Source organism: Crinia signifera, chromosome 2 (genome assembly GCF_055691185.1).
Source record: "Crinia signifera chromosome 2, ASM5569118v1, whole genome shotgun sequence".
NCBI lineage: Eukaryota > Metazoa > Chordata > Amphibia > Anura > Myobatrachidae > Crinia > Crinia signifera.
This window is the reverse complement of record NC_139218.1, coordinates 395952539-395966198: the sequence shown is the minus strand read 5'-3', so window position 1 is coordinate 395966198 and position 13660 is coordinate 395952539. Positions and strand designations below refer to the sequence as shown.

The following is a 13660-nucleotide window of genomic DNA, read 5'->3' as shown; positions in this document are numbered from 1 at the left end:
ATTGGCAGCTGAGGTTGTCCAAAGAGATGTAATAGGCCCTGCATAATATATTGTGGTAAACCGTCCAATCACGTTTAAACAGCAGATCTTACAATGGCGTAATCTGTAACCCCGTGCATCAGCAAGGACGTCATTCATGGTATTGATACAGCGTGCGCCGCCTACACAGTCAGATCCACCGGTGCCTTTTATGTCACTATATGGGTGGAGCTAGCTCTCATGAGGGGGTGGAGCTAGTCCCCAGGACAGGGTGAGGCTGAAAACATCCCTAGGCATTCATGCAGTTGTGTATTATAACAGATTAAACAGCAGGTGGCCCCAGTATACAGCTGAGCCTTGTCCAGGGCTGCTGCAATGTCTATTGTTAGGAACTTCTTTACACTGTACCACAATCTTGTTTTTGGTCATGCTTACCCTAATGGGGTGAATAATCTATCTGGACCTCGGGTATAACCACTGGCAGCCTCATACTGGGCATAGTCTTCTAGGCCAACAGACATTCTATCGGACACCCAGCACACACGATGGCCGCACACTGACATAGGTCACAGTAAATGACCACATGATGTCTATGGAGCGAGAGGAAAAGTATCAGGTGTTCAGCCTCAGCAGCGCATACACTGCCAGTGTGGCTGAACAAGGATCTGATCCACTGCACATGCTGGGTGATTTTAGCATTTCCATCCAATCAATGATTGGTCGCAACTCATATGGTAGGGCTTAGCAGTTGCTCAGACATTTGGTATAAAGCAGGGATAAGGGAAACTCCAGCTGTTGAACTACATATCCCAGCATGCCATACTACAGTTTTGTTATTTGGCCATGCCAAAACTCTTGGTTGGCACAAAGGGTTTTTGAACCTGTAAAATCCGGAGTCCCATTCCCCAAGCACCTGCCCAATATAGAAGTGTGTACGGAGGTCTTCAGCAAATTGGACAGGTGTGTGCGCAGAGATCAGTGCATTGGCAAAGCAGATCCTCAGCGTTGTGTCAATGGTCTGGTTGGGAGTTGGATTGGGAGAGGATGGGACACGGTGTATCCAGCTTTGCAGTACAAGACCAGATGTGGATGCTATGCACTCATTAGGTCCACCGTGTCAACAGTTGAAAAAGTTGACATGGAAAAAGGTTGACCTGAGTTTTTTACATGATTTTTTTTTTTTTTTTTATTGATTTTTTTACGTTCCATCCCAGTGGGCATAGAGGGAGAATATAAAAGTGTGCCGAGCGCAGCGAGCCACTGTCCCCTGAGTATGGCGAGCACAGCTGTAGACTTTTACGGTGTCAACCTAAACACTAATAAACCTGTAAAAAACTCATGTCAGTCTATTGACCATGTTGACACTTTTGACTGTCGACCAATAGCGGTTGACCTAGACACTAATGACCCATACCCTTTGGATGACTAGAACATTTTCTAAAACAGACTGGACTATAAATCTCCAACTAGAACTAGAAGACATGTTTTTGGAGGCTGAAGAGAGATCTAGAACCAAATGATTGTGCAGTGTCGCCCTTTTCCACACACACCCCCCCCCCATTTCCAGAATGGCGTTCTCGTGTCGCCGCTTCCACTGTGCTCATAGAAGTGTACGCGTGGCTTCTGCTGCTGTTGTATCGCTTATTATAACAGTAATGGTTTATTATTTGCATTGTTTTGTGTATGTCCTTGGTGTTTCCACAAGGATCACACAGATCAGGTTCTCCTGGCTGATCGGACAGTGACTATTATCACCAATACGTACAGCAAGGACTCTCTGAAGCTATCCAGGTTTGCTAATGACGACTTGAACTGGGACCAGTAGACGGAACACAGTAATTATTAATCTAACAGCGGATCCAGATCCCCAAAGTATTTGTTTAAGGATAAGGAAGCGGAACCTAAGTGCCCATCTGCCGGATGTCCTCCACCTTCATGGACTATAACGGCTTCCATACCACTGTTCGGGCACCGAGAGTGACGAAATATGTATATATGTGTATGGACAACGTGGCATTGCTCACAATTCCTTCCACGTGCCCTCGCCGCGCTTTGCCTTGTGAGGCTGTACTACAATAGATGTGGACACGTAATTATAGAATTCACCATAGTAATCAGGAAACTTCTGAGAGTTTATTCATTTCACCTAACAATGAATGGAATAGCACCATTCTAATTATAGTAGCAGCAGTGAGCAAAAAAGGACAAAACTCAACCTAACAGTTCTATTTGGGGAATGTAAACCACGAGGTGAGTACGCCATAGCGCTCCCGGATGTTTCCACGCATCACCCTTGAAAAAGAGACCGTAACTGTCCTGAAACCCAGAAGGAACAGCTGGGCAGCGAGGGAGTGGTCGGTGATAACGCAGCAGCAAATCAGCTCCCAGACTGTAACTTGATCGTCAGGAGCGGATTGGCTGAAGTGCTAACACCAGCCTCTTTATCACTTCACCAGGCTTAATACGTCTGCCCCGTGAGGATTCTCCGGGTCATCCTGCTGCTCTGGGTGCGCCCCAGATTATTTTGAGCCTCTAGAAGCTCCTGCGCGCTCAGCCGCAGGCTGGTCTCCAGCGCCGACGCGCGTTTCACAGCCTCTGCGTGGAAATATTTGTACTTCTTGTGCAATTCTTTCAGCAGCAGTTTTGCTTCTTTCCGATCTTTGCTGGACTTCTCCTTCCGCAGAGCAGACTCTGTACACAGGGAAACCCCAATAACTGATCAGGTCATAGACCCCCAATAACTGATCAATACATGACTACAATCCTCATCATCACTTACCCAGGCTGACCTCCAGCACATGGCTCCGCTCTCTCATCTCTGTCACAATTTCCGATAAAACCTCCTTCTTCTTCTTCTCAGGTATCTGGCAAATTTCTCTTCCAAACTGAGAATATTCCAAAACAAAATATTTTACTAAAAGTACTTACTGTACTTATTCCAATTCTAATGTTCCAGGCTTTCGCTGACAACCGTCTCCATGACGCAGTTGTCAGCTCCTCCTCTCTCTGACAGTCAGCAAATACAGTATACAAGGGATTAGGGCTGTTCAGATGTATCATGAGGTTGTCAGGGAACTGGGAGAAATCTGTATTACTGTGGTTACTCCCTTCAGTGCTAAGGAACTTGTCATTAAAATTGTGTTTAACCCTTTGAGTGCCAAGGGAATTTGTCAAATTAGGTGTGAAAATAGACAAGCAAACATTTGTATTTATCATAATGACCTGTAATGTTATCTTTATATAGGAAATATAATCTTTTTTTGCACATTTTTTATTTGAATTTATATAACAAATATGAGTGGCACTGGCATTTTTAGTGGATATTTTGCACATCTCTCACAGATGTTGGCAATCAAAGGGTTAATAACATAATATTTAGTCACGGCAGCCTTACATAATATCACTGTGCTGCTGGGGAACCTGCTCCTCCCACTATATAACTCTCAGTCTGTGGCTTACTGCTGCCTCCATTCCCCTCCTCACATCATGTCACTGCCCCTGTCACATGCAGCCCGGTCCTCACTGTTATATCACTCATCTCCTGATATACTCTGTGCTGCTGGTAGGGTGACCAACTCATCCCTTTAATCCGGGACACATTAATTACACAGGTTCTGTGGCTGGCTTTCACCTGGTTTTAAACTGCCACACCTCAAGACTCCATTTCACCTGGTTTTAAACTGCCACAGAACCTGTGTAATTAATGTGTCCCGGATTAAAGGGATGAGTTGGTCACCCTAGCTGCTGGGGACCCTGCCCCTCCCACTACATAACTCTCAGTCTGTGGCTTCCTGCTGCCCCCATTCCCCTCCTCACATCATGTCACTGCCCCTGTCACATGCAGCACTGTCCTCACTGATATACAGATGGGGTAGGTCTCATCCTGGCAGGGGATGGCGCTGGCGTCGCCAGCCGCCATCCCCCGCCATGGCGATGGCGAGAAGGGGACGCGCGCGTCCCCTTCCGATGGCGCTTCCATCCGTTCCCCCGTGTCCCCGCCGGCTTGCCGGCGGTAACCCGGGGTCCCCGCCGCCTGCCTGCACCCCCCCCTAACCCTGTCCGTCTCCCTGAGGCGGAGACGGACAGGGTTTCCGTCGCGCCGGCGACTGAGACGCGCGTGCGCGTGAGACGCACGCGCGTCTCAGTATATTCGCTGGCGAGGCTGCTGGCGGGTCGCCAGAGGGGACGTCCTGGCGACCCGCCAGCAAGGATGGGAACTACCCCATCTGTATCACTCATCTCCTGATATGCTCTGTGCTGCTGGGGACCTTGCTCTTCCCATTGTATAACTCTCAGTCTGTGGCTTCCTGCTGCCTCCATCCCCTCCTCACATCATGTCACTGCCCCTGTCACATGCAGCCCTGTCCTCACTGACACATCACTCATCTCCTGATATACTCTGTGCTGCTGGGGACCTTGCTCCTCCCACTATACAACTCTCAGTCTGTGGCTTCCTGCTGCCTCCATTCCCCTCCTCACATCATGTCACTGCCCCTGTCACATGCAGCCCTGTCCTCACTGACACATCCCTCATCTCCTGATATACTCTGTGCTGCTGGGGACCCTGCTCCTCCCACTATATAACTCTCAGTCTGTGGCTTCCTGCTGCCACCATTCCCCTCCTCACATCATGTCACTGCCCCTGTCACATGCAGCCCTGTCCTCACTGACACATCACTCATCTCCTGATATACTCTGTGCTGCTGGGGACCCTGCTCCTCCCACTATATAACTCTCAGTCTGTGGCTTCCTGTTGCCCCCATTCCCCTCCTCACACCATGTCACATGCAGACATGCGCACTTACCTTGCTCCTCTGTGGGACATGCGGCTTCTGGACGCTGTCCAGTCGTGGCTTATAGTCCCTGTACACAAGCAGGTGTGACAGTGCGTACTCCAGTGCCCGCACGTTGTTCTGTATACCTGCAGCGTACATAGGATTTGGGTCTTATTATCATGTGTATTAGGACTAGAACAGATCTCCGGGACATTATAACATACACCTGTCCGGCTGCCGGCTATGGTCACTCTGTCTGGCCGCTGGGAATATGGATGCTGATGACCTCAATCCTGATCACTTGCACCTGTACAATAGCAACGTGTGATATACAAGCTACACATGTATGTGACACACATAACGTGAGGATCACATTGAATGCTAAACTAATGGCTGTGGTAACAGGTTACACAATCATGATGTCTACATGATACATGACCACGCTAAGATCATACGACATAACCATAATACTATCCACCTACCCCAACCTGAAACCTATCCTTAGCCTTCACTAACCATAGCCTATTCTCACCTATCCCTAACCTCAGCCCACCCCAACCACAGTCTACCTTCACCTATCCCTAACCTCAGCCCACCCCAACCACAGTCTACCTTCACCTATCCCTAACCACAACCCACCCCAACCCTAACCCTAACCTGAAACCTATCCTCAGCCTACCCAAACCCTATCTGCAGCCTATGCCAACCCTAACCACAGCCTACCCCAACCCTAACCACAGCCTACCCTCACCTGAAACCTAACCACAGGCTATACCAACCGTAACCACAGCCTACCCTAACCATAGTTTACTCTAACCCTATCCACAGCATACCCTAATCCTAACCACAGCCTACCCTCACCTGAAACTTAACAGCCTAGCCTAACCCTAACCGCACCCTATCCTAGCCACAGCCTACCCTAACCACAGCATACCTTAACCACTGTCTACCCTAACCTGAAACCTATCCTCAGCCTATGCCAACCCTAACCACAGCCTACCCTCACCTGAAACCTATCCTCAGCCTACTCAACCCTAACCACAGCCTACCCTCACCTGAAACCTATCCTCAGTCTACCCAAACCCTAACCACAGCCTACCCTCACCTGAAACCTAACCACAACCCTAACCACAGCATACCCTAACCACAGCCTACCCTCATCTGAAACCTAACCACAGGCTATCCCAACCATAACCACAGCCTTCCCTCACCTGAAACCTATCCTCAGCCTACGCTAACCACAGACTACCCTCACCTGAAACCTAACCACAGGCTATCCCAACCCTAACCACAGCATACCCTAACCACAGCCTACCCTCACCTGAAACTTAACAGCCTAGCCTAACCCTAACCGCACCCTATCCTAGCCACAGCCTACCCTAACCACAGCATACCTTAACCACTGTCTACCCCAGGGGTGGGGAACCTCCGGCCCGCGGGCCGGATACGGCCCCCGCACCCAGTTTGTCCGGCCCGCCCGCCTGCCTATATTACAGCCGCCCGCCCGCCAATACTACAGAAGTATCATCCGCCCGCCGGCTGCCTACATTTCATACCAGCCGCCGGGGATGGCTGCTGCTGCCGCCGAGGAGATGTGCAGAAGACGCGCCCGCCAATCACTGCCGGCGCATCCCCTCCACAGCCACTGTGATTGGAGGGCGCGTCTTCTACACATCTCCCCGGCGGCAGCAGCAGCAGCAGCCATCCCCGGCGCCTGGTATGTAATATAGGACGGCGGGCGGCTGTTAATATAGGCGGGCGGCTGATACAGCGGGCGGGCGGCTGGTATGAAATGTAGGCAGCCGGCGGGCGGATGATACTTCTGTAGTATTGGCGGGCGGGCGGCTGTAATATAGGGCGATAATCACCCTCCCTTCCCAGGCAGTGACTGACACATCCAGGGGTTGTCATTTACCCCTGGATTCACCCCCAAACAGGTTAATGTGATTATGTCTGATTCTCATAATCAGACATAATCACATTAACCTGTTTGGGGGTGACAGCCCCCCTTCCTCCACACTGTCACTTTTTATGTCGCTGCCCGTGTGTATAATGCCCACAAGTATATGCCGCTGTCCGTGTGTATAATGCCCACATGTATATGCCGCTGCCCTTGTGTATTATGCCCACATGTATATGCCGGTGCCCTGTGTATAATGCCCACATGTATATGCCGCTGCCAGTGTGTATAATGCCCACATGTATATGCCGCTGCCAGTGTGTATAATGCCCACATGTATATGCCGGTGCCCTGTGTATAATGCCCACATGTATATTCCGCTGCCAGTGTGTATAATGCCCACATGTATATGCCGCTGCCCTTGTGTATTATGCCCACATGTATATGCCGGTGCCCTGTGTATAATGCCCACATGTATATGCCGGTGCCCTGTGTATAATGCCCACATGTATATGCCGCTGCCCTTGTGTATTATGCCCACATGTATATGCCGGTGCCCTGTGTATAATGCCCACATGTATATTCCGCTGCCAGTGTGTATAATGCCCACATGTATATGCCGCTGCCCTTGTGTATTATGCCCACATGTATATGCCGCTGCCCTTGTGTATTATGCCCACATGTATATGCCGGTGCCCTGTGTATAATGCCCACATGTATATGCCGCTGCCAGTGTGTATAATGCCCACATGTATATGCCGCTGCCAGTGTGTATAATGCCCACATGTATATGCCGCTGCCAGTGTTTATAATGCCCACATGTATATGCCGCTGCCCTGTGTATAATGCCCACATGTATATGCCGCTGCCCTGTGTATAATGCCCACATGTATATGCCGCTGCCCTGTGTATAATGCCCACGCGTATATGCCGATAATTGATAATTTTTATATGGCCCCCGAAGGGTTTTAAAATTTTCCAAATGGCCCTCGGTAGAAAAAAGGTTCCCCACCCCTGGTCTACCCCAACCCTAACCTGAAACCTATCCTCAGCCTATGCCAACCCTAACCACAGCCTACCCTCACCTGAAACCTATCCTCAGCCTACTCAACCCTAACCACAGCCTACCCTCACCTGAAACCTATCCTCAGTCTACCCAAACCCTAACCACAGCCTACCCTCACCTGAAACCTAACCACAACCCTAACCACAGCATACCCTAACCACAGCCTACCCTCACCTGAAACCTAACCACAGGCTATCCCAACCATAACCACAGCCTTCCCTCACCTGAAACCTATCCTCAGCCTACGCTAACCACAGACTACCCTCACCTGAAACCTAACCACAGGCTATCCCAACCCTAACCACAGCATACCCTAACCACAACCTACCCTCACCTGAAACTTAACCACAGCCTAGCCTAACCCTAACCACAGCCTACCCCTAACCACAGCCTACCCTCACCTGAAACCTATCCTCAGCCTACCCAAACCCTAACCACAGCCTACCATCACCTGAAACCTAACCACAGGCTATACCAACCGTAACCACAGCCTACCCTAACCATAGTCTACTCTAACCCTAACCACAGCATACCCTAATCCTAACCACAGCCTACCCTCACCTGAAACTTAACCACAGCCTAGCCTAACCCTAACCGCACCCTATCCTAGCCACAGCCTACTCTAACCACAGCATACTCTAACCACAGCCTACCCTAACCACAGCATACCTTAACCACTGTCTACCCTAACCTAAAACCTATCCTCAGCCTATGCCAACCCTAACCACAGCCTACCCCAACCCTAACCACAGCCTACCCTCACCTGAAACCTATCCTCAGCCTACCCAACCCTAACCACAGCCTACCCTCACCTGAAACCTATCCTCAGTCTACCCAAACCCTAACCACAGCCTACCCTCACCTGAAACCTAACCACAACCCTAACCACAGCATACCCTAACCACAGCCTACCCTCACCTGAAACCTAATCACAGGCTATCCCAACCATAACCACAGCCTACCCTAACCACAGCCTTCCCTCACCTGAAACCTATCCTCAGCCTACGCTAACCACAGACTACCCTCACCTGAACCCTAACCACAGCATACCCTAACCACAACCTACCCTCACCTGAAACTTAACCACAACCTACCCTCACCTGAAACTTAACCACAGCCTAGCCTACCCAAACCACAGCCTAGCCTAACCCTAACCACAGCCTACTTGAACTGCAGCCAACTCTAACCACAGCCAACCCTAATCCTAACCACAGCCTACCCTCACCTGAAACCTATCCTCAGCTTACCTTAACCCTAACCACAGACTACTCTCACCTGAAACCTAACCACAGGCTTTACCAACCGTAACCACAGCCTACCCTAACAACAGCCTACTCTAACCCTAACCACAGCATACCCTAACCACAGCCTATCCTCACCTGAAACTTAACCACAGCCTACCCTAACCACAGCCTACCCTAACCACAGCCTAAGCCTAATCCTACTAGTAGCCTAACCCTACCTGCATTCTGCCCTTATCGCACCTAACCGTTATACCGCTATATTCATAATGTAGGCATGCATATTTTGTCATTTAGAACATGTCGACATTATGAATAAAGCAGGCGAAATTCTCAATGCCGGCATTCAGAAACATTCCACATGTCAACTATATTATAGCACCCAAATGACATTGTAACCTGTAATAGTACAATAGGGAGGGTCCTCCACCTCAGTACTACGTTCTACACCCGATGTCCAAACTAGCCACTGAGGAACTATTACACGGGGGATACTCAGATAATGGATATCTTCTTATTCATTAGTCCTTATACAAGTGGGTGTGGTATAGCACACCGACAGCCGGGATCCCGACTGCCAGGACTGGACACAAGGGAGAATAGCCGGTGCCTGCCGGGATCCTGACTGCCAGGACTGAGATAGCGGTGGGGAGCGTATCTAAGCCCCTCGCTATTCTATTCTCCCTCTATGGGGGTTGTGAACCCCCACAAGGGAGAATAGCCGGTGCCTGTCGGGATTCCGAGTGTCAGGGTTTTAACAGTTGGGATTCCGATGTTGGTGTAATAACTGTCGAATTCTCGACTGTCTCTCAGCCATCCGGCACCCGTACAAATGCCACTCATCTCATGTCTGGGATTCCTTTCCCTAGTGGATGCTATTTACATTTATATACATTTCAATAAATGATTACAAATGTAGCCCCCGTAACCCGCTATAACACAGGCTGATGACCCCCAAACTTCCAGGCCCCTTCCATTGCTAGAGTGGGAGCCATCCCCCATGCGGACAGTGTGGGCTGGATCCCACTATCAGCATGAAGACCCGTAGCATGGGGTACCTCTGCCATAGTGGGCATCAGACCCAGGTTCCCCAGGACGGGGCGCTATAGTGTGGGTGTGCAGTTGGATGCTACCTTGCTGCAGTAATGTTCTGTGGACACATTTGCTCCGTGGCGACGACCACTTGGCCGATGGGCAGAATAATCAGGAACCGGCCACGTCACTGGGGACACTATCAGTCAGATCATGTACATAGAAGTGGGACACAGACCGGACTGTCCTAAGGGTGCATCACAATAAGATGTGGCATAAGCTGACATCACACTCTCTTTATGTGTGGTATCCGCCACTCACCTACTGGCTCAATGAAATCCGGATCTGTCGTTACATCAAACAGCTCCTCGTAGCCTCTGAATCTCTCCGGGATCTCCCCCTGTGGATCGCTGGCTGGATCCGGCTCCTCGTAACCCTGGAATTTCTCTGGGATCTCCCCCTGTGCTTTGCTGTCTGGATCCGGCTCCTCTGAGGTAGTTGATGGACTGGAGTTATGGACAGGATCTAGATTGTCCACCTGAGGTTCAGAAAAAGGAAACCGTGTGTATGTCATGTATATGCCATATATCACACGTGTGTCATACGGTAACAGGTATGGGCCGGGATGTAATGACAGACGATCTTAGGGACTGGGAAAAAGTGGCACAAGGTCTGATGCTAGAATGTCCGCCTATTTCCCGGATCTTGGCCGATGTAATGGTGTGCGTCTTTCATGCTCCAAATATAAATCAGATACCATTTCTAGTAGTATTTAGGGCAGAAAGTGTTCAATTTTTTCACACCAACTGAAATGCGATGTATATACTGTAGGTATGCCTGTGAGTGACAAGCAGGCCAGACCAGTGTTCGGTGTAAATGGGGTTGACCTGGGAATAACATGGGTCCAAGGTGCATAGTAAACAGGGTATGAGCTGGGTCCTACCCGGGATGGAACCTTGTTCAGAAACCATAATGGTATAATGCAATGCCAGATCAGCACAGCAATCACCTTGTTTGGTCCGGGAAGTAGAGGGAGGTAGGCCAGGGGTACAGAGGGGGGTGCCGGACGACTCACCGACGGTCGGGATTCCGACAGTCATTACCCTGAAGTCGGAATCCCGACTGCTCCCTCGTGGGGATCCACGGCCCCCATAGAGGGAGAATAAAAAAGGTGCGTGCCCGCAAGGGGCTTTGTTGCGCTCCCCCCGCTGTGCAGTCGGGATTCCGATGTCGGGCTAGTGACTGTCGGAATCCTGACTATCAGTGTGTTATACCAGACACGTACAGTGATATGTGGCTTGTCTCTAATTGTGACTGTATCTGTATAACAAATAATGTTACACTGTTTGTCACAATTACATACAGAATATAGGCATGCTGTATATCATTTTGATCAGAAGCTGATTGTGTATTGTTAGAATAGTGATTTTCAGAACATGAATTTAACTGGGAAAAATGGAACCATGACATGTGGTTAATGAGCGATTTTAATAGAGAGTATATGGTTGATGGGTCGACAGTAGTTAGGTCGACCAATAGGCAATAATTCGACACATGGAAAAGGTCAACATGGTCCATTTCGACCTTTTGCTTGTGTCAACGCCGGCCTAAACCATGTCAACTTTTTTCATGTGTTGACCAATCGTGGCCAACCTATTGACTGTTGTCCTAGCGAATGTTAGCCTAATGGTCTATACCCGAGTAGAGCTGGTTTGTTTGGGCGAGGTGTATTCGGCAAGCACACAATGACAGCAAGCACACAATTACAGCAAGCACACAATTACAGCAAGCACACAACTACAGCAAGCACACAATGACAGCAAGCACACAATTACAGCAAGCACATAACTACAGCAAGCACACAATGACAGCAAGCACACAATTACAGCAAGCACACAATGACAGCAAGCACACAATTACAGCAAGCACATAACTACAGCAAGCACACAATGACAGCAAGCACACAATGACAGCAAGCACACAACTACAGCAAGCACACAACTACAGCAAGCACACAATTACAGCAAGCACACAATTACAGCAAGCACACAATGACAGCAAGCACACAATGACAGCAAGCACGCAATTACAGCAAGCACGCAATTACAGCAAGCACACAATGACAGCAAGCACACAATGACAGCAAGCACACAATTACAGCAAGCACACAATGACAGCAAGCACACAATGACAGCAAGCACACAATTACAGCAAGCACACAACTACAGCAAGCACACAATTACAGCAAGCACACAATCACAGCAAGCACACAATCACAGCAATCACACAACTACAGCAAGCACACAATTACAGCAAGCACACAATCACAGCAAGCACACAATTACAGCAAGCACACAATTACAGCAAGCACACAACTACAGCAAGCACACAATGACAGCAAGCACACAATGACAGCAAGCACACAATGACAGCAAGCACACAATCACAGCAAGCACACAACTACAGCAAGCACACAACGACAGCAAGCACACAACGACAGCAAGCACACAATGACAGCAAGCACACAATGACAGCAAGCACACAATGACAGCAAGCACACAATGACAGCAAGCACACAATCACAGCAAGCACACAATCACAGCAAGCACACAATGACAGCAAGCACACAATGACAGCAAGCACACAATCACAGCAAGCACACAATGACAGCAAGCACACAATGACAGCAAGCACACAATGACAGCAAGCACACAATGACAGCAAGCACACAATGACAGCAAGCACACAATGACAGCAAGCACACAATTACAGCAAGCACACAATCACAGCAAGCACACAATTACAGCAAGCACCCAATTACAGCAAGCACACAATTACAGCAAGCACACAATTACAGCACATCTGTAACAAATACACATTAGATAATGGTTTGTAAAGGTATTCCATACACGGTGCAATGATCGTATGTGTTATAGGCTGGATCGCATCGCAATGCATGCAATGCGATCCGAGGGCTGTACAAACAGTATGTGCAGCACATACTCATCGTATGGTGAAAACGCACCGTGTATGTAAAATTTACTTTGATCTGTTAAAATCGCTCATGTACCACAAATGTCATGTTTCCATTTTTCAGTTAAATGCATGTTCTGAACATCAATAATCTAACAATACACAAGCAGCTTCTGATATACAGCATGCCTATATTCTGTATGTATTTGGTATTAGGCCCATTGTGTGGTATTCCTAGGTCAGCCTCATTTACACTGAACCATGGACTGGCCTGCTTGTCACTCACAGACATACCCATCCAATCAGCAGCTTTTAAGCATATCCTGGGTCAGGTAACCCAGTTTGAGTGGTTCACAGTAGCTACCAGGGTCAGATTCCCAGGTCACTCGATCAGGGCTATTTTTCAAGGACCCTTTTACACCAAGCAGTGGCAAGGGGTATTAATAAATGGAAGGCAAAAATATTTGCCCCATGAGGTTGAAAGGGGGCTGTACATATGCAGGACAGATCTTGGTCCTGATTTTTGCTTTTGCGAGTGAACCAGAATCAGGCCTGTTGTGCCTGCTTAGTAAATCTGTCCATAGCCAGCCAGTCTGATCTCTGCAACAGTGACCTCTGCAGGCTGAGGAGTATACTGCACCAGATTATATTACACAGAGGAGGAACATAACAATGGTCACAGCTATTTTTTTCG

General features: G+C 49.0%; 1 protein-coding gene across 7 annotated transcripts in view; it reads right to left on the bottom strand.

Annotated features, from left to right (window-relative positions):
* Positions 1-2089: 2089 nt before the first annotated feature.
* Positions 2090-13660, bottom strand: part of XRRA1 (X-ray radiation resistance associated 1) — an 81199-nt gene continuing 69628 nt past the window's right edge. For 3 of the 7 annotated variants that reach the window (XM_083170495.1, XM_083170494.1, XM_083170493.1), the window contains exons 15-18: positions 10315-10531; positions 4785-4900; positions 2759-2864; positions 2090-2670 (exon numbers count right to left, since the gene is read on the bottom strand). In XM_083170495.1, coding sequence (XP_083026621.1) covers positions 2438-2670; positions 2759-2864; positions 4785-4900; positions 10315-10531 — 672 coding nt within the window. In that variant the 3' untranslated portion in view covers positions 2090-2437. Of the gene's footprint in view, positions 2671-2758; positions 2865-4784; positions 4901-4980; positions 5062-9544; positions 10241-10314; positions 10532-13660 lie in introns of those variants that run through there. The other 4 variants (XR_014469844.1, XM_083170496.1, XR_014469843.1 and 1 more) reach the window with 4 other exon arrangements.